Raw genomic sequence first — 21095 nt, 5'->3', positions numbered from 1 at the left:
TGAGGCAGGGGCTGCAGCAGGATGGTGATGGTGCTCTGCCCTCTGGGTCACGGTCACTTTGGCCCTAGTACCAAAGGTGTCACGCAGCCTCCGAGCTGTTCTGCACTCAGTATTTACAGTGTGACACAGGAAAAGTTAATAGAGCATTTGGGGAGTTGTGCAGGGGCAGTGGGGAAGGAAGAGTGCTGCTTTGTGAACGATTAATTCTTTAGATAAGGCACATGGAGAGACAGTTTTCAAAAGATCACTTGCAAATCAGTTCCACTGAGCCAGGACAACCTCCCTGGCCCTTTCCAGGAGCCAAGGTTGTTTTCCAGTTACTCAGTGTAACTGCAACACCTCTGGCAGCCTGTTGGCAGCCTCTGGGTCTGACCCACGGGGTGCCCAACACCTCCCAAGCCTCTGCAATGGACCACTGTGTCCTTTACAGGACTATTGGCCAGAACTTTCAGAGCCAAAGACTCTGAACTCTCACTTCCTATAAAAAAATCTTGGGAATTGACCTTCCAGTTTTGATGTTTGAAAAAATAAAATAATAAAAAGAAATTCACAGCAAGCTGTTGAAGGGGAAGAAAAAAACTGCAGGATCTGACTGCAGCAGGATCTGCTGCCTGGAGGACACAGGGGAATTGGATGGCTCAGACTCCAGGAGTCCTGATGTACATGCACAGAACAGAGATGAACAATGAGATGGATGCTGCCTCTCAGGGAAAACAATCCCTGCCAACAACTCTATCCTCTCTCAAGCTGCTTCTTGGAGAAAGGCAAGAATCAGTCTCTCCCTGCTCATACATGGAAGGAAAGTGCTGCTGGCTACACAGACACAGACCAGGTCTGCCCAGTAACACCAGTTACAAGGACTAACAAGCTTTCCTTTGCCTACCAGACCCCACTGTGTGGATTTCAACTACATCCATAGAAGGCAGAATTCAAACTATTCATTGTAATAGAATTATTCCCAAACCACAGTGGGGGCCCAGCACTGAGATCAACAATCATCTTGCATCTGGGGGGGAGCTCAGAAAACAGGGTGTCCCAACAAAGCAAGATGTGTCTAGTAGGGCATTCCTTGGGTCAGCACAAAACCTGGATGCCACATAAGTGGAAGTTGGATGGCATAGAGATCTTGTGCTGCCTATCTGTGATGGAGTGACCATCCCCCAGGCAGCCAGCTCCAAAGCCCAGCATCAGCCAGGTTCTCAGTAATGTTCAGTGGGCTTTGAATCAGGCTTTTAGCGAGCAATCATTAACCAAATGAGATGAACCTACACCTCTGAAGCATACAGATCCTTTTGGCAGCAGAGAAAACAAAACTCCTAAGCATAACAATAGTCCTACCCAGGCAAATGAGGACTCTTGTGGACTTCCCATCAGAACAACACTCACCCACAGCAAGCACCGTTATCTACAGGATTCTTCACCAGAGTGTGCAAACAAATGAGGCTGTAGATATTACAATACCTTCGATATCACTAGTACCAAATAATTTAGGTGTTGCATTTCCCTTAGAGTGAAAAATTCCAGATTATTCATCCAGGAGAGTAAACACCAGTTGCTACTAATGCTCTGATTGCATTTGTTAAGGACGACTCAGGTAGCGGTAGCTGATGAAGACTGAGCAGGGAAGGCAGAAGGAGCAGTTGTGATAGTGTGTGCCATCGTGGGGAAGTGAAGCCTCTTCACATAGGGTCACAAGAGGATTCCCTCAAGCAAGGGCAGGGAATGGTTGGTTCCTCAGTCTGCAGCGAGGCAAATACTGGTAATTCAACACAAACAAAAGACTTTCTGATAAGGCCGTGCAGTGCTCTGGAGGTGGCAGGGGCTGACAGCATCTATCTGCTGCAGAGATGAGGAGGCAAAAACCAAAAGAGTCCCCAAGGTGACTGGGGTGCTTGGGGAGGAATGCAAACGATCTTTTCCAATAACAATAATAAAAAAGACCAAAAAGAAGAGAATCCAGGCAGTTTGCAGCTCATGCTGCTTAAGGCCATTGGTTTCCCGGGGGATAGTTGGGTACTGTGGGATACTCTGGCAGGCTGTTCCCAGAAAAATTGCTGTACTGGGCCTCCCTGCTGGGGGGGTTCCTCCACGTGCCGCTGTTCCACTCATCCTGAGCTTTCTGAAAGCTTCCACCAGCCCCTCGGTAGATTTTATGTACCTAATGGATGAAAGAGAGGGATCAAGAAGAAGGTCAGCAACACGCACCCACACCTCTCTCCTCAGAAGAGCTGTAGCTACTTTGGTACTGCAGCATGAATTTGCTTCTCTCTCTGTAAAGAGCTGTATTTCCATGGCACAATAGCATTAAGACTGTAATAATACAGTGAACAGAGGTGTAAATTGGTAGTATCAACCCAAGACTTGAACCCAGTACAGCTGCAAGTGTGGGATTCAGGTCGGGGATCCCACAGCAAGGCCAGTGGGCTGAAACCTCTCTAGAACTGACTCTGCTGCTTCAGCAGGGCTTCCACCTTCCCTCCTCCTCCACCATCAGCCTACAGAAGTGTTCCAGACCTACCTCCACATCCTGCTGAGAGAACCAAGGACCGCTTCCAATCCTGCCAGCCATTGCTCACTGCAGGCCATCTCAAGATGCTTCACCTTTACCATCAACGACTATCCTAATAAGCAATGAAGCTTGCTTCGAGTGCTGTGACAGGGTGACAACATCCAGCCCCAGCTGCCTAGTGTTATCTGGACTTCTCCTCTAGATGAGACACCAACTGACTGCTGTATAAAACCTTCAAAGCAGTGATGCCTTACAGTGGCTGCTAAGCTGCCTGTTCACATCACTGTGATACAAAGTGCGGAGAGGCCAAACCAGAGACACACATAAAGCACCTACCCTTATAATGCTGACGAGCATCGCAACCGCTGACATCGTGAACATGATGGCAGGAAAGAGCATAAACACAGCAGCTGCAATGTTGGTGCTGAAGAAAGTAATGGCTGCCAACCATCCACTGGAAGAAGCACAAATAAAGGAACAATATCATGACAGCTCTCATTTAAAGTGCCCTTATCACCAGAAAACGTGGTTACTCATACCCAGAAATTACAAGGTAGCTTCAAAGCTCTTGAAAATTAAAAGAACAATGAAGACCTCAGAGCAGCCTTCCAGTATCTGAAGGGGGCCTATAGGGATGCTGGGGAGGGACTCTTCATTAGGGACTGTAGTGATAGGACAAGGGGTAACGGGTTAAAACTTAAACAGGGGAAGTTTAGATTGGATCTAAGGAGGAAATTCATTCCTGTTAGGGTGGTGAGGCACTGGAATGGGTTGCCCAGGGAGGTTGTGAATGCTCCATCCCTGGCAGTGTTCAAGATCAGGTTGGATGAAGCCTTGGGTGAGATGGTTCAGTGTGAGGTGTCCCTGCCCATGGCAGGGGGGTTGGAACTTGATGATATTAAGGTCCTTTCCAACCCTAACTATTCTATGATTCTACGATTCTAAAATGGACAGGATTAAACTGAGCTCAGGCAGGTACTTCTCCAAGCCCTCAAATCTCACTTGCCAGCATCCTTCCCTAACCCAGCCTCAGCCCTGGGGACAGCCAGCTGCACAGGCTTTGCACAGAGCAGGTTTATTCCTAAGGTGCTTTTGGTTGTGCAGAGGTCATGTGTCGAGAGACCAGAACTGGGATCAGGGAACGTGAGGGCCCTGGGATTTACACTGCATCCCTACTCCTCTGATGGCAATAATCAGGTAGGGCAACTGGAGAACACTGGAGAAAACAAAATGCTATATGGAGTGCTTGGACTTTCTCTTGTCATTTCAGCAGCAACTGCTCTCAAGTGTCTACAGACAGGAAGTTAAAATGCCAAACAATTATAACATAAGCAGGGACAGCCACTGAAGTCCCATTTATTTTAAGACAACTCTGACAATACTTCCTCTATAGGCCAACAGTGAGTCATCCCACACTGCTCACCATGTGCTATGAGGACACCGAGGGCAAGGCTAAGAGAAGATGAATCTTGCCACTGGCCAGTTAAAAAGGAATGGACATTGCAGGAAGATGCTAAAAAAGACAAGCAGGTAACAAGATATCCGAGTTCTGTCAATACAGCAATGAAAACACAGCTGTGTACTCCAAGAGCGGGTATAACTATGCCACAGAGGAAACCAGAAAGCTTCTTCCACTTCACCTTCTACAGACTCCCACCAGTTTCTCAAAAGTTCATGGAAGCAGCCCACAGCCTGAAACTCTCATGCCCAGGAGCTGAGTGCTGAAGTATGCTGCTTACCAGGCTCCCCAGCCGGAGAATCCGATAGCCTGCAGGAGTGTGAGGATGAACTGTGCACCAAAGATGAAGAAAAAGGCCATGAAATTAAAGGAGCTGTCTGACCTGTGGAGGAAGAGAAGAAGTGAGTGAGGGGGAGACAGGCACCTCACGTGGCTTCACACCGGGTGTTTGACCCCATCACACACAAATGTGGTACCTCAGAAGAGGTCCCTTTGCAGCTGTGTACTTTGAAGGCTACTCCTCTCTCCCTAGCAGAGAAAGCACACAGACCCATGAATCATCAGTGCCTCATCTCTTCCAATAAGCCTGGCTCCTGCAATAGCTCCACCAGAGCAATTGCATATGTGGTGACACATGAGGAGAGACAGTCTCCAGCAGAACAGAGGGCCTGAATCATTTCTCTGACCACTCATCCCAAGACAGCACAGCCTGACACCTGAGCAGCTCAACCACTAGCAAGCAGGAACAAGGGGGCTGAACATTGGCAGGCAGTGGCCCCATACACTCAAAGTGATAACTGAGCATGAGAATTCCAGCTGGGAATGTCTCACTGGCTGCTCATCATCACATTTATACACCCATGGTTAACATCCAGCACTGGGACATAATAGGAGGAAAAACAGCCACAGGAGAAGCGGGTGGTACCCTGGCTGGGGAAATGCAGAAGCAGGCTTTGACATCTCTGCAGGCTCCACATCTTCAGGATGCACAGGCTGAAAGCATCCCAAATATGTGAGGTCCTTTAATTTACGCAGGTGCAACAGGCAGATGACCATGGACACAAGGCAGCTGACCAGTTACTTTGAGGGCCTCTCTGTCAGGGGTACACTGGGCACTCTCCTCTCCTGCCCAAGTGTGGGCTCTGCCACAGGACTGCAGCAGAACATCTTCATCCCATTATCCCAGCTATGTCAGGCACATCTAAGACTTCCAAACTATCATTTTTAATGGTACAAACATTTCCCTTTCTCTCAGGAACTAAAAAGGCCCATGATTTACAGAAGAGATTTACAAAAAACACTTCAGTTGCTTATGAGGCAGCTTAGTGCAAGGGGGAGTTTACAAAAGAGCTCCAGCCATTCCCAGCTCCTGCTTAAGCCCTAAAAGTATTTAAATCTTTATGATTTTATGATCATTTTAATGTTTATTAGTATTCTAATCCTAGCCCCTGCTGCCTAAAGAGATGAGGAAGGAAGGACCCCAGGCTCTGAAGAGGCCAAGCAGGGGATCCTGGCTAGTCTGAGACAAGTGGAAAAGCCTCCAGCCACTCCGAGCCACGTGTCGGTCAGAGATGCTGGGAAAGAAATCTGTATCCTCATGATCCCACCCTTCAAATATCACCTCAGCATACAGCAATGTGAAAGAAATACTTTAAACATGGCCTGTTCACAGGAGAGCCTATCATAATCCAATTAACAAGGATTAGGCTCAAGGCTGAGCCTTCAAACACTCTTGCAACTACAACCTGAAAAGGCTGCAGGAGCCTTGGTTTGAAAGGATCTGTGGGAATTAGTGAGAATATCCAGAAAAGGTGATTTCAGCTGCAGCTTTCTGGTGCACATTTGCAGCAGCTTTGCCCTAGCACCAAAGCTCCGCAGCTGATTTCATTCTGGGTGCAGATGTGTGACAAAGCCTTTCCAGAAGCATCCTCCCAGCACGAGGCCCAGGGCGGCCTGTGCCCAGAACCAGAGGCAGCGAGTGGCTCTACCCTCACCGTCCTCATCCACCACTAGCTGTGATCCCCCAGTAACCTCCTGCCCCACTGCAGTGGTTTGCAAGCCTTTTCTACAACTGATGTCAAAGATCTCTGGGCTTGCCAGGCTGTCCCTAGGCCTTATTGTTTTTTTAACTGTAGAAGTCTTTACACAGAATAACCTCGGGGACCTTTCAGAATTCAGCTGCTTAAATGCATACAAACATTGAAGAAATCATTAGAAACAGTCCCTGGGAAGCCCAGAGGAGGTCAGTGGGGAGGAGTGATCTCTCCCAGACTTCAGAATGGAAACTGCTCTTTGCAGCACTTGGAGGCACTCGGGCTTCTGAACTAGGGATGGGGACAAAACCCCAGCTCCAGAGGGCAAGAGTTCAGAGCTTCTGTTTTCACTTCTTAAACCTTTCAGAGTAATCCAACCCAGTGGCCTTCCATCTCCACCAGAAGGAATCCTCCCCTGTGCTCCATGAGGCAGTCACTGGTGGGTTAAGTCCCACCAGCACAAATGCCCAAGTGCTGTTTGCACACAAAACATAACTTCAGAAGAACATTTAAAGAACTAATTCAGCATGTACTGAATCGATAGGGCCCCACCTGCCAACCCCATTCCTGTCAACTGCTTTGGCTGTAATTTAAAGCAACTCCTCACAGTATCTGGTGAATAATCAAAATCCAGAGTATTCTGGTAATGGGGAACTAGAAAGAGCTTCACCTTCAGAGCCCAAATCCCTGACTGGGGTCTGGGGTCTGCTGGTGACCTGCAGAGTGACACAGGGCAGTTCCCTCCCTCCTCTGTGCCAGGCTGAAAACTGCTTGGGTCCTTCACGGCTGTGACAAGCATCATGTATTGCCATGGGAATGATGCCTTGTGATCCACAGCGAGATGAGCAAATGCAAATGTTAGTAATTAAAGTGAAAATGTAGCATGGCTTTAAACAGTTGTGGAGTTTCAGAAGGGCTCGCTCCAGGGAACTGCTTTCATCTAGAAAGCAAAGCAGCCAAGCTCTCAAATACCTAGAGACAAACCCCACCAGAGTGCTCAAAAACTAATAACTTAATAGTTTGCCATCAAAATAAACCTCAGTGAAGCTTTAACAAATTAACATCTATCTTAATGCTACCCTGATATGAGGCTGCTGCTAAGCTTGAAGTGTTTAAGTAAAATCTGAATTTTACCCTCATGGAAGTGGCAAACCACTCACTGCTGCCCACTTCCAACCCGAGGCAGGTGACCTTCAGTCCTACGTCTAGGATTGAGAAGTAACCACATTCTTCTTCAGTTTGAAAGGAACCAAGACATTCAGATATCAAGTCCTTAACTTTATCCCAGACAGAGACATCCACAGGAGCTCTCCCCAGCAATATCCCTCTCCCTCAGAGGGAACTGAAACTAAACTACCTCTACTTACCGAAAGGCTTTGTAGGCAGGTCGGAACCAGCAGACGTAGCCACAGGGACTGAAGAGGATAAGCCAGAGGATGGCCAGACCAAAATTGACCCCGTAGCCTCCTCCGATCCACCATGCCAGGCACGCAATGATATTCACTACTAGTGTGATGCAGTAAACTGTAACAGGGACAGAGGAAAGACCGTGAGTTGTGCAGTTCCACATCTTCATGCAAAAAGGAAACAAAAACCCGGAATTACAATAGGAAGGGTCCACGCTGCAGTGGGAAACTCAAGCCCAGTAATGCAGCTTCCCCAAGGGAGTCTCAGAATCCTGCATGGCCCCAAGAGCTGGCAGCAGAGACACATCCATTTCCTAAGGGAGTGCTGCGGCAGAAGGATGAGGAAACTCTTTTGGGACCTGCCAAAGGATGGGTAGTAAAGACTGCAAGCAATACAAGACTCAGGCAGGTATTATGATGACTTAAGAGCAAGGTTCAATTCCCACTTGCAGCAAAACCCCTTTACGAGAGGAGAGGGATGTAAAACACTGCCCTGCACCCAGCCTCAATGTGACTTTGGTCTCTGTGCTTGCTGAGGCTGCCTCAAGAGCTCTTACAGAGCCAGCACGCTGCCTTGTGGGCTCACTCTCTGCTTCCCTGAGCCCCTGAGGAACCCTGGAAGTTAACTTCAGGGCTTGAAAGTGCTGCCTTGAGCGAGGGAGAAAGCAAACTCCAATTAAGCTGAGAACATGGGACCATAGGGGTGGCTTAAAGGCCTTTTCACATCCCTGTTCCTGCCGCTTGGATAAAAAGGCATAGTTGACAACGGCCCCCAGAGCAAACCAGCGCTGGGCTAAGTAGACATGAACAAAGAGATGCTGCTCCCCTCTTTCCCTGAAGCTGATCATCCCTGCAGATGGGGGCTGCACACTTCTGAGCTTCTACAGTTGACCTCCATGCCAGAGGCTCTCTGCTTTCCTCCATGTGCTTCTCTCAGTGCCCCAGGGACTCCCTGCAGTGTCCTTGCATCCCCCAAGCTCTGCCAGTGTCGAAGGGGCTTGGCACAATTACAAGCTCCTGCTCTGGAAAACAGATGACAACTCTTAAAAATTTTGTGGTAACCTGTGAGGGTGCTGAGGCGCTGGCACAGGGTGCCCAGAGAAGCTGTGGCTGCCCCATCCCTGGCAGTGTTCAAGGGCAGGTTGGACACAGGGGCTTGGAGCAAGCTGCTCCAGTGGAAGGGGTCCCTGCCCGTGGCAGGGGTTGGAGCTGGAGGAGCTTTATGGTCCCTTCCAACCCAAACCAGGCTGGGATTCTAAGAACCTCTATCAATTAGCACACAAAAAATGAGAAGGTGGAGGGTCCAAGACCCTTGGGTCCCACTTGGTGATGAGCTCACAGGAACACTTTAGGCCCCGGCCTCATTTGTTCAGTCAAAATTAAATCCCTGTATTCCTCTCACCCATGGGAAGTCCACATGCTCTGCCCATTCCTTGCTTCACTGCATGTGGTGCTCTGCATCATGCCTGCACGTCACGGTCCAGCCTGGCCCCTCCTTCTGACTTCTATTTCCTCCTCTTGGCACAGACCCACCTGCCTCCAGCAGCCACGGGACTGCTGAACAACTACAACATTTTGTGGTTGTAAATTAATATTGATAGCAGTTGGAAGACTGTAGGGTGAAAACATGGATCCCAGCTGCTACCTCTGACATACACATTCCAGGAGACTTAAAATCAAACACTGGTTTACTACAAAGAAAATTTCTCCAGTAGCTAACAACAAGGCTTTATAGGCAGTGGTTTAGATGTACCTAAATACTGGGGGGGGGGGGGGAAGAATTTTAATGATTTCAATTTCATTTACACAGTAATCAGCTGGAATTCTCCACATTTTTTATTTTCAGAAGTCATTTATTCTCCAAAAGCTACTTAATGAAAATACCAAAGCCAGCAAGCCAAGAGCACCCAGAAAGCTTGAGGGAACTGGTGATTCCCCCAGGTAGGAGTTTGTTCTCCAGCAGTGGGAGCTCTGGTACAGGTTTCCTCAACTCACAACCCACCTTCATAAGATGTTCACATCCAAACATGAGCATTCAACCTTCTAGCAACGGCTTTTATGTTTCTATCTTCAACAGCAGCATTTTCTTCTTTACTGCCTTCCTTCCTATGTGTCGCTCTCCATCCTACCCCAAAAAGTCAGGGAGACCCCAAAAGGAAGCCTGCTGCAGATGGGAATTTCCCACTCCTGGTGAAAATGCCAGGTTCCCCCAGCCATGGGCTCATGTCCCAAATGGCACCTTTCCAGCCTGCCATTAACTGGCATGAGGGACCCTTTGTCTAGGGAGAGCCGCAGACAAAGGCAGCTTTGCAGCATGCAACGTTTCAGCAGTTAGGCTGAAGGGACAAGCAGCTTCTTCAGGCAAGAAAATTACAGAGCTCATTTCAGCCTCTCTAAATAACGAAAGAACAATGGAGGGACAGATTATTCCATTATTTATGCACCCAAATCTCTCTCGTACACACATCCTATGCATCTGGAATAAAAGCCATGCCACCAAATGCCTAGCTGGCAGAAAACAAGCTTTCCTTCAGTGAGAAGGGTAAAAAAGGATGACAAGTGTTTTGGGGAAAAGAAGATAAGCAAGGCAAAAGGATTTTTAATCTTCCAAAGCCTTCCCCGTGCTTTTCAAGATCTGCCCCCCCCCCCCGTTTCCATCCCATTTCATTCCTTGGAGAAGAATGGTCAATTTTCATTCCTGGCTTTTGAACAGCTAAGCCTGACAAGACGAGCTCAGAGCCAGGAGGTCTGCTCAGACCGAGTATCAGCAAAGCACCAGCTGTGACCAAGAGGATCAGCACCCTTCTCCAGCAAGCCAGGGAATGCTTTGAGGCCTTGGATAGCTAAGGAAGAGACACTGTATGGCTAGAGACACTGCTTCAGTTGGGAAGGGAAACCTGTGGATGGCACAGACAAGGGGGAATTTTACCCTTCCCTATAGCAAGCATATGGGCCACATTTTCTTGCCTAGAATTTTCCTACTCATCTTACTTTAGGTGAATTGGGAATTACTTTAAGAGGGTTATTTTGGGGGAGTAAAACATCACTTAACATTAACAAAGGTATTAGATGTGGTCTGCTTTTTTGTTCCTCAAATTTACTAATAGACTTTTCTAGCACCCACGCTCTCTCCAACAGCTTATCTGTGGCAAAGATTCAAGGCACAGCAGCTTCAAATTCAGGCCTAAAGTTGTATTACAGTGTTCTAAGAGGAATCATTGTTTCTCATCAACCAATTGCAGTCAAAACTTTAAAGCATGTAAATCACTGAGATCTACAGGGTTTTTACTACCTATATATGTTTTCCCAGCACAGGTTTCTTATTCAACTTACAGATCCATACGTGGTAGATTCTCTTCACCAGAGACTGATAATCGATGGGAATTTCATCAGCAAAATTCTGGTAGAAACATGGTTTCAGTGGGATGAACTTGGGGAGCGGTGGGAAGTTATTCACCTTTTCTGCAACAGAGAACACAGAGGTTAGCTGAATGCAGAAACATTCTGAGGGTTGAGCAACAGCCTCTGCACCTTCCCAGGACACGTCCATGAAACCTCAGGTTGAGGGGTCTCATAAAAACCAAGAGGAACCATAGCCAGCTCTGGCCATTCATGTTACTCACTGCAGCATGTTCATCCTCACCCTGGGGACCAAACCTTTGGTTCTTCCTCAGCAGTGAGCAGCAGCGCATGCAAGGCTTGGAGTGAGGAACAGAGGTGAGCTAATAAGTAACACGTGGATTGGATACCTTTACACATCCGTGTAAAGTTGTGCCAAATGTGCTGCAAGACAAAAACCTTCAAGTAAGCCCCAGGAAGGGGGAGATGCCAGCAACATCTGGGGAAACAAACTGCACAGAGGTGTTGAGTTCCAGCCTCAGAAAAACCAAAGCAAGAGGAAAGGCTGGCAATTGCCCAGGCAAGCAGACTGACCTTCAGACACAAGCTCTGAGTAGGTAGGCTTGCTGGTGCATGGATCAGACCTTAGGACCTGTAATAGCTATGTCCCTATAACAGTAGGAAGGGTGCCTTTGGGAAGCATCTCGAACTGGGATTTAGCACTCAGACATGATCCCGTTCAGGGAAGACAAGTCAGGTGTCAGGGATGATTTTGTTGTGACAAGACTCTTTAAAAGTCAAGTTTTTCTGTCAGGTTAAGCCCCAGGAAAAATTAAATAAATGTATAAACCCTAAAAAAAAAAGCTTTGCATGCAGATACAATAAATCAGCAAACACTGACAAAAGTGAGATGGTGAAGAAAGCCTTACCTTGGAAAGAAACTGGGGTTTAAAATCAAGTCATTAAATGCCTTTGGCCTCTGTATTTAAGCTGCCGTCAGCTTGCAGCCAGATGCGTAGATCTGGGCCGTATATGTGCCTGGATGTGTGTTTCTACACGTTAGGGAATGTTTGCTCTTGCCTTCCAGTGCTGATTAAAGTCTGATTGCAGGGCATTGGGACTAATTGTCTCTAGTCTACTTCAGCCCCAGTAAACAGAATGAAAAACAACCAGAGGAGGAGATGAAGAATGTCCTGGGAAAACCTCCAAATGGCACAGAAGACAAGAGGAAATGTCTGAACAAGAACTGTCAGCACAAGAGTTCCCCTTCTCTTGCCATTATCTCTGTGTGAACAGATATTTAGCAGGAGCAGCTCCTGAGCCTCATTTGAAGGTTGGCAGGGAAGATCCTAAAGCTGCTTTAGGAAAGAAAAGGCTTTTCTTCATGCAAAGGACAGGCACATTTTCACACAGAAAACATGAGGAGGAGAACACCCACTGTGAGTACATCAGAACTAAATATGGAATCCTGGCTGAAGTCACCAGCCCAGTTTGGCTTTTCAGTAGACTTTTCCTTATCAAAATAAACACGAAGTCTTCTGTGGCTCCTCACCCATCTCCACTCAATGCATTTCACATTGAGATTCCTCCTAAAGTTACAGGTTAACAGATACTGCTGACCCCATCACAGGTAGTGCTGATGTCCCATGGCTGCTTTCAAAGTCCATAGGAATTTTTGGTCTCCTGAGCACTAATTTTCTGTTTGCTATAAACACCTAATGGGCTTTCTCCTGGATTGTCTGTCTCAGCAGCATAGAAAAGGACATACCAATGCTGGATCAAAGGACAGGAAAGAAAGGAGCACAGCTTTTAAAGCTCTCTGGGGAGGTCAGTATGACCAAATCCAACTGAGAAGCTGGGCTGGTTCTGCCTGGAGAAGAGAAGGCTTCAGGGAGAACTTAGAGCAGCTTTAGTGCCTAAAGGGGCTACAAGAAACCTGGAGAGGGGCTTTGGACAAAGGCCTGTAAGGACAGGACAAGGGGAATGGCTTGAACCTGCCAGAGGGGAGACTGAGATGAGCTCTTAGGCAGAAGCTCTTCCCTGGGAGGGTGCTGAGGCACTGGCCCAGGGTGCCCAGAGAAGCTGTGGCTGCCCCATCCCTGGCAGTGTTCAAGGCCAGGTTGGACACAGGGGCTTGGAGCAAGCTGCTCCAGTGGAAGGGGTCCCTGCCCGTGGCAGGGGTTGGAGCTGGAGGAGCTTTAAGGTCCCTTCCAGCCCAAACCAGGCTGGGACTCTGTGACTCTAAGATTAACTGACCAAAGGACAAGCAGATTTTCTAACAATCATCTTTTTTGAATTTTTTTTTCTCCCTCCATTGCCATATTTTGAGATCTCTTACCTGCCATTTCTATTAGGAGTGCGCCCTAGTGAAGTTTCAGACAGAGAGCAACAGATCTACGGGAGAAAGAAAATCAGGTCAGCACAATACCTAAAGGGGGCCAACAAGAAATCTGGAGGGACATTTTACAGAGGCATGCAGTGACGAGACAAGGGGAATGGCTTGAACCTGCCAGAGGGGAGACTGAGATGAGCTCTTAGGCAGAAGCTCTTCCCTGGGAGGGTGCTGAGGAGCTGTCCCAGGGTGCCCAGAGAAGCTGTGGCTGCCCCATCCCTGGCAGTGCTCAAGGCCAGGTTGGACACAGGGGCTTGGAGCAAGCTGCTCCAGTGGAAGGGGTCCCTGCCCATGGCAAGGGGGTTGGAACTGGATGAGCTTTAAGGTCCCCTCCAATCCAAACCATTCCATGGTTCTATCCCTAACCCAAAGACTCTCCCAGAACCAGGAGCATCACCGGTGCAGTTTGATAGATTGTGAGCCCAGGGTTCCCACTACAAATTGCTCATCCCCAGTTGCTCAAAAGCACAGTGGAACCTCACAGAAAGGATCACAATTCCTCCTTGTTCATATGAAGCACCACCTGGTAGCATCTCATTCAACACAACCCCACTGTCAACCACTTTTAAGGCTTGTTTTACTCAGCAGCAAACAACTGTGCTCTTAGCAGTACCTGGCAAAGGTTGAGAATGAACAGAGAGCCACTGCCAGAACACATGTACCTTCTGGCTGCAGCCAGACAACAAGCTGAGACAGACAGGTCTGGGTGGGACGCAGCAAAGCCCATACACTGGCAGAGAAACCTGCACGAGTTCACCAGACTTAATGCCTCATTTAGGGGTTGAGATGTTGTGTTGGCTCCTGGCTCTCTGTGGACCTTCCCACTGCTGAAACAAACAGATAATCACTGTTAGCCAGGAAGTCGACTGTTAAAAAAGAATCAGCTGGGACACAAACCCCATCAACCTCATTACTTTAATAATTCTGCACAAACCCTTCTTTTTAAATGCAGATTCATTCTTCCTGTCACCACCACTGAACATGACCATCATTCTGGAAGAATCGAATCATGCAAAGTTTACTCAGCATCAGCCGTGTCGCTGATTTTGGCAGAGCTGAACACACAGATGAAAGCCGCAAAGGTCTGTGCTGAGCTTTGATTCTACCCCTTCTTCCTAAGGATAAAGGCATCATGTGCCCCTACCTGCAAATCCCAGAATTCCACAAACCAACCCCCTAATCCAGCACTACAGGACTGGCAGGAGTTATCCAGAATGAAGGAAGTCTAGACTGAAACCTGCCCCTACAAAAACACAACGAACACCCCACGCTGCTGCCAGCACTGAGGTCAGAATAGCTGCACTGTATCCAAAGCCCCTGGGATTTACAGCAGCTCATTCCCCTTTCCTGCACCTCTGTGCCCCATGCACGGTTGGGAGGTTGCAGAGTTTACACTGGCACAATCACATTGCTGGGGTTGAATTTACTTTCCTTTTTAACTGAGCTGCTGGAGCACAGTCCTTGGTGGAAACAATGGCACTCTGATGAGAAGTGCCACCTGTACAGGCAGCTTGTTCTTCCTGTACGCAGAGATGCAGTTATATCTAAGCTTTATGTCTACAGAGAGGATAACACATTAGTTTGCCTGTACCAGTTTAAAGCAAGCAATAATGTGGACAGGATTGCTATGGCACTCATGAGCTGCTCACGGCTAGGGCATTCCCTGGGGAACGCTGCAGCCTCTGGCTTTCACACAACACAGACAGGAAATTTCCCTGTGTGGCCTAAACAACTTCAAGTCAAGCTCCAGCTGTAAGGTCCTGGCATAAGGAAACAGATTCACAGCAAATACAGGTATAGAAATAGGTATCACCCCCCACAAATGAACTTCTGCAAGATACATCTAAACAAGCTCTCTATTTACTGGATCATTTTCTATTTAACTGGGAATAGAGAAAACCCAACATCCCATGCTCCAGAGATTTTTTCATCTATATCCCACAACAAGGAATGAGGGAAAAACCACACATACCCCAAGGAAAGCAGTGTGCGAAGTGAGCTTCCTTTTCCCACTGTGCTCATGCGCACTCAATGAATAGCTCTAAAGTTTACAGGCCAAGGCACATGACTCACAAGAGCCCACTGGAGACAGTGGGAGCTTTTCTTCCCCAGTGGTTCAAAGACAAAACTGCCCTGTGCCATTCTAAGGGGCAGCGCTTCTCTTTTAAACCCAGCCCCGTGTGCACGCAGCAGTTTTTCCAGGCAGACAAGGGCACGATGCCCTGGAGTGTGATTTTTTGTGTGAAACACGTTTCACCAGCTGAGATGAGGCAAGATTCTGTGAGGGAATGCCCGCGGCAGTCTGCTGAGGCACATGATGTGAATGCATGGATGTTGCTGTTTGTTTAGCCTGTTGATATAATAGTAAGCAGTCTCCTAAAAGAGAAGGACGTGGTAGGAGAAATACATAAAGGACAGACCAAAGGGAGAGTTCTGCCAGGGAGGTGGGAGAGCTGAGCTCATTCCTGCTCTGCCATAAACCCGCCTGGTCACCTAAGACCAGATTTACAAGGCACTGGCTCCTCTCTTGCCACCTGCAGCCAAACTCATCCCGACGGCCTATGCTTTCCATGCACCAAATCCACCAGCTTCTCAAGTCTTGCTTTAGGCTATTTTCTGCACTGCTTTTAGGTTTTCATTCTGGTACGATGAACGCGGCGAGGTCAAGAGCTTCTACGCAGATCTGTCCCCAAGGGTTTAATCCAGAAGCAAATCAAGGGGCAGGATCTGTACATAACAGCAACGGCAGAAGAGCTTGCCAACACTCCCTCATAGAGACAATGATTTAATGATTAAAGCACAAGCATTATAAGAAGACCTTGGGCAAAACACACATCTCCTGAAGTGCTTTGTGCTAGAGAGAGCAACCACCAGAGCCAGGCTTTCGGAAAAGCAAATGCCCTAAAAGCAAAGGCACCTGCAGGGATCTGGGAGATGTGGATTTGAAACCATCAGACTCAGCAGAGAACCAGCACAGCCTGCAGTGTTCCCAAGACAAGCCAGTGCCTTGCTTGTATTCCTCTCCAGGGGCATTTAAAAACAAAGCAGTGACTCTGCCCTGGTTTTCAGAGAAAAGGCTGGGTCTGAGTCTCATTCAGATGCCCAACTCTTACCAGGCCAGCCCAGAGAGCCCAAGGCAGCAGAGGTCACACTCTACAAGACACCAAAATGCTTGGCTCAGCTTTATGAGCCTAGACTTTGTAGAGCTATGGCAGCACTGCTGCTGAGAAAATGCACAGGAAACAATGAAGTTCGCAGGGTCAGTGTCCTCCCATGTCAGTCTGACACACAGCTCCATGTTACCAGAGCATCCTGCCTGAACAGGGTGTTTTGCTGCCTCCCTTTCCCCCACCCTGGAGCAGAGGAGCAGAAGCCTTAGTAAGGTACTACGGAACCCACAGCAGACAAATACTGACTGTGGTACAAGTGCTTCAGAAGCAAAGCTTGGTGGCTCAGGGTCAGAACTGCAGAAGGCTCAAGAAGCATTCAGGGCTGTATTGGATGGGGATTTGAGCAACCTGGTCCAGTGGAAGGTGTCCCTGCCTGTGGCACGGGGGTGGAACTCAATGATCTTTAAGGTTCCTTCCAACCCAAACTATTATATACATAAAAGACAGCACAAAACACACATGTTCAGGACACAAGCCTATTCCACCACTTGGAGTGGCCTCACACTAAACACCTGGGCTGCAGACAGCAGCACCAGCAGTTCCATCACTCACATGAACTGCCCCTGTGACCGGCCTGCGTTTACCCTGCCTTGTCCCCTTGGGGGTCCCGAGACCCCCAAGCGCCGGCCCTGATGTCCCGGTGGGTTCCTCACAGGGCCGGGGCAGATTCCCGAGCACCCTCCGGAGAGGACGGAGCGCAGCGGGGTGCTCCCAGCGGGGTCGGCAGCAGCCTCCATACCCCCGCCACCACGGGGACCCGCCTGCAGCACGGCCCGCACACGCTGGCCCCGATCACTGCTCCCAGCGGGGCTGACCCCAATGCCGCTCCCCGCCAGGGCTGGCCCCGATTCCCCTCCCCACAAGCGCCTTCCCCCCGGGGCCTGTCCCCGAGGCCTCCCCTCCATCGCCCCTCACCGCTGCTGCCCCCAGCGCTGCCCCCGCTCCGCCGGGACCCCCCCCCCCGGCAGGCCCCGTGCCGAGGTACTTCCGTCACCGGCCGCCCCTCCCAGGCCAGGCCGAGGCACCGCGGCCCGCCCGGTCCCCCCCCCGACCCCATCGCCCCCCAGGCTCAGCCCCGACCCGGCGCTCACCGCTCTCCCCTCAAGCCGCAGCGCCAAGACCCAGCTCCGGCGGGCTCGCCGCGGGGCGCGCTGGGAAATAGAGTCCCGGCAATGGCCGCCGGCCCAGCGCTCCCCGCGGCGTGGACTACACTTCCCAGCAGGGAACGGCCGGGATGGGGCGTGGCGGAGGTTGCTACGGCGGCCGGGAGGGGCTGGGCATGGAGTCACGGAGCGAACCGGGGCGGAACGGAGCGTCAGAGCATCAAATCCAACCGTGCCCCGCAGTGCCAAGGCCACCCCTGACCCATGGCACTGAGGCCTCGTCTCCACACTGTGTGAACACTTGCAGGGCCGGTGCCTGCAGCCCTGCCCTGGGCAGCCTGTTCCAATGCCTGAGCACCCTCTGGGGCAGGAATTGTTCCTCAGCTCCATCTAAACCTGCCCTGGTGCAGCTTGAGGCCGTTTCCTCTTGTCCCATCCCTTGTTCCTTGGGAGCAGAGCCCAGCCCCTCCTGGCTCCAGCCTCCTCTCAGGCACTTGTAGGCAGCCATCAGGTCCCCCCTGAGCCTTCTCTTCTCCATCTGAAACCCCCCGCTCCCTCAGCCCTTCCCCATCACACTTGGGCTCCAGGCCCTGCTCCAGCTCCAGTGCCCTCCTCTGGCCCTGCTCCAGCACCTCAATGTCTCTCTTGCAGTGAGGGGACAGAACTGAGCACAGGATTCAAGGTGCAGCCTCACCCGTGCCCAGCACAGGGGCACAATCCCTGCCCTGGCCCTGCTGGTCTCAGGTCCTCATCACCCCATCCCCTCTGTACCCCTTCACACCAAGCACAGAGCTGGGGGGCTGCTGCCACCGTGCTGGTGGTCTGGGCACACAGGGGGTTTGGGACAGGGTGCAGCACCCTCAGGGGACGCGCCAGCACCGAGCTGCTCCTGAGCCACGTGCGGGCTCCATCTCCAACAGCGTTACAGCAGCCAGCTCTCACCACGGCTTGGCTCCAGGGTTAGTTACAGCAGTTCAGAGGATCATTACATTATGTCTGAGCAAACGCTGAGGCCTTCACACCCCAAGTCTGCAAAGTGTCCCTAAAATACAGGTCTTGGGGCTCACTGCTTGTGTTCAGCCCCAGCTTTCCTGAGGTTTGCTCCCCAAAACAGGCACAGGCAGTGGCACTGGCTGCAGTACGGGCCAGCTGGGCAGATGTTTTGGGAGGCCTCCTGTCTCCATCCGTTGAGAAACATCATCCAGGGAGACCTTAGAGCAGCTCCAGTGCCTGAAGGGGCTGCAGGAAACCTGGAGAGGGGCTTGGGACAAGGGACAAGGGACTGGCTTGAACCTGCCAGAGGGGAGACTGAGATGAGCTCTGAGGCAGAAGCTCTTCCCTGTGAGGGTGCTGAGGCGCTGGCACAGGGTGCCCAGAGAAGCTGTGGCTGCCCCATCCCTGGCAGTGCTCAAGGGCAGGTTGGACACAGGGGCTTGGAGCAAGCTGCTCCAGTGGAAGGGGACCCTGCCCGTGTCACTGGATGAGCTTTAAGGTCCCTTCCAGCCTAAACCATTCCATTATCACAGACACGCGGGGAATATTCCAGCTATAAACCAGTAGAGGTCACTCCGCCCCAGTAAATCCAGCGCTGCTGGAGACGTGTGGCCAACAGCAGGGATGAGGCAGTGGGGGGAAGGTGATGGACAGTGGGATGGCAAAACCCAAGGACGGGGACATCGGCTACCCAGAGCCCCCCAATGCAGGCAGCTCCCGTCCTCGCTGTGCTCCATGTGGGACGGACACACTCGGGTGGTCCCATCCTGACGCTGCTTGGTGTTTGGTGTTCCAGGGTCCTGCAGAGCCCGTTCGTCCGCTGCTGTTAACAGTGGAACTGAAAGTTCATTTTCCACAAACACGGTTGAAGGAGTAGCTTTTTGCAAGGATTTTTAAAGCAGATTTCCCGAGTTTTATTGATTTTATTAAAGATAACTTACCATGGAGAAATGTGTTCGTTGCTGTTCCCATCTCTTGGTTGCAGCCAGGTTTTATCCTGCGATATAGAAACTCTGCACGTGGGACCCGTGAGGAGGACGTGTGCTGATCCTGGGCACGGCAGAACAGCACCATTGTGGAGCTGGTGAGGTGAGGCCGAGGATTTACTGAGCCTGCAAGTTACCTGCAGGTACAAGGATTCCTTCACATTGCTCTGCTCCACAGCTCCAAACAGCTCCCGACAGATCCTGATGGTGCTGAGGGACTCAGCTGCTCTGGATTTGCACAGGGAGTGTGCCCCCAGGTGAAGCAGAGGGGAATCAGGATGAGCTTTGCATGCTTAATACCGAGAGGTACCTTTGAACTGTCTGCATCCTGATGGAGAGGAGTCCTCGCATTGCAGTCCTAGCATCCTTTTATCCGGGGTGTGCATCTTCCTTCCCTCCCTCCTGGGCCTGGGCACTGTTTGAATCCATGTACCCTCTGGCCCAGAATGGGTCCCCAGCACAGGCAGGTGCTTGGTGCTGCTTGAACAGGTTTCCTAGATGAAGTCCCTCCTGGATCTTGGGTCTCCCTCGGAATGCTCTGGCTGGAGGATGATGCACAGTGCTTGGGAAGCACTTGCAAGTGCTCTGAACCCAACGCACACCCATGGCAGACAAACCCCACCTCTTCCCCTGCTCACACCAGTGTGTGCCTGCCTTTAAGTGAACCAAGAACCGTCGAATCCCAGCCTGGTTTGGGTTGAAGGGACCTCAAAGCTCACCCAGCTCCAACCCCTGCCACGGGCAGGGACACCTTCCACTAGAGCAGCTTGCTCCAACCACTCTCACCCTTGCTAAGAGTCTGGAATCCCAGTCACTGTTCCCAACATTATTCATTTTGTTACCTGCTAAAACAGACTTTATTTCAATTCCTGTGAATTCTGTGCAGTACACATCGCTAAACCTATGGAACACACCTCAAAACGAAAGGGTTGGGTTGGTTGTTTCTTTTGTCCATACATTATATTACTTTTTATTGAATGTCATCCAAAATCCAGACAACACCTTTGTCCTTAAATAACCGTTTCTCCCTCCCCTGCCCTCCCTTCCAAGCTGACTGGTCCGAAAGAGGACGTTTTATTTAGTTCTTTGCTTTTCTTTAAAAAAATAGAAATTACAATCTTACACGACAGAACATTCCATGAGAACAGAAGCATCTGCCTACATCTAAAAACAGTTCCAGAAAACCTGTTGGTATCTACAGGTAGGTGGGTGTGGAGGGTGCTGAACGGAAAGAAAAGTGGTTTCCATTCCTTCCTTTCATTCATAGAGATAAAAAAAGAACATAAAACCGACCGAAACTTTAGATAGTTTTCTCTTTTGCACCAACATTCACAAGAATATATTATATATATATATATATATTTTATCCATTTTTATACACAGTGTGAGGGTTCTGGAGGTGGAAATGCACACTCAGCTAAACTGCCAGAGCGAACAAACACAAAATGCATCTGCGTCTGGACAAGAGCCATCCCTCGTGCTGAGGCTGCCCCGCTCACAGGAACCACTGGACATCGCAGGTCAGCGGGATGGCAACGACCCCGAGACACCAAGGACCTGAAGCTGGGGGGCTGGGGGCTCCCATCCATCATCTCCCCCAGCCCCACGCAGCTCCGGTGCAGGGAGAGCGGAAATCTCCCTTTTCCAGGCAATTTCTACCCAGGGTTTTCCATTCGCTCCTTCCCTACAAGCTCGATGCCTGCCT

The 21095-nt window shown here is 50.1% G+C and overlaps 1 protein-coding gene across 3 annotated transcripts; it reads right to left on the bottom strand.

The window, feature by feature from the left end:
- Positions 1-1635: 1635 nt before the first annotated feature.
- Positions 1636-17483, bottom strand: SCAMP4 (secretory carrier membrane protein 4). 3 transcript variants are annotated; one of them, XM_057424583.1, is made up of 8 exons: positions 17400-17483; positions 13896-13965; positions 13085-13140; positions 10741-10869; positions 7369-7525; positions 4249-4350; positions 2846-2963; positions 1636-2158 (listed from the first exon to the last, which is right to left on the bottom strand). In XM_057424583.1, the coding sequence occupies exons 3-8, from the start codon at positions 13089-13091 to the stop codon at positions 1982-1984; spliced, it is 690 nt and encodes a 229-aa protein (XP_057280566.1). In that variant the 5' UTR covers positions 13092-13140; positions 13896-13965; positions 17400-17483; the 3' UTR covers positions 1636-1981. The 3 variants fall into 3 exon arrangements, with proteins under 3 accessions (XP_057280566.1, XP_057280567.1, XP_057280568.1); XM_057424584.1 differs by lacking the exon at positions 17400-17483 and having other exon boundaries at positions 13896-14660; XM_057424585.1 differs by lacking the exons at positions 13085-13140; positions 13896-13965; positions 17400-17483 and adding an exon at positions 12299-12343.
- Positions 17484-21095: the final 3612 nt, after the last annotated feature.

Source organism: Pezoporus wallicus, unplaced genomic scaffold, assembly GCF_028554395.1.
Source record: "Pezoporus wallicus isolate ANWC-B61680 ecotype Strahan unplaced genomic scaffold, APGP_CSIRO_Pwel_v1 contig_8376, whole genome shotgun sequence".
Lineage (NCBI taxonomy): Eukaryota > Metazoa > Chordata > Aves > Psittaciformes > Psittacidae > Pezoporus > Pezoporus wallicus.
The sequence above is the reverse complement of the archived record's forward strand: the minus strand, read 5'-3'. Positions and strand labels throughout refer to the sequence as shown.

Bases quoted from the DNA above. Each gene is read 5' to 3' on its own strand.
- SCAMP4 (XM_057424583.1), bottom strand. The intron at 4,351-7,368 runs GTAAGTAGAGGT...CTTCCTCCACAG, and splicing joins CCTGCCTACAAAGCCTTTCG to GTCAGACAGCTCCTTTAATT. The intron at 2,159-2,845 runs GTAGGTGCTTTA...TTCATCCATTAG, and splicing joins TGCTCGTCAGCATTATAAGG to GTACATAAAATCTACCGAGG.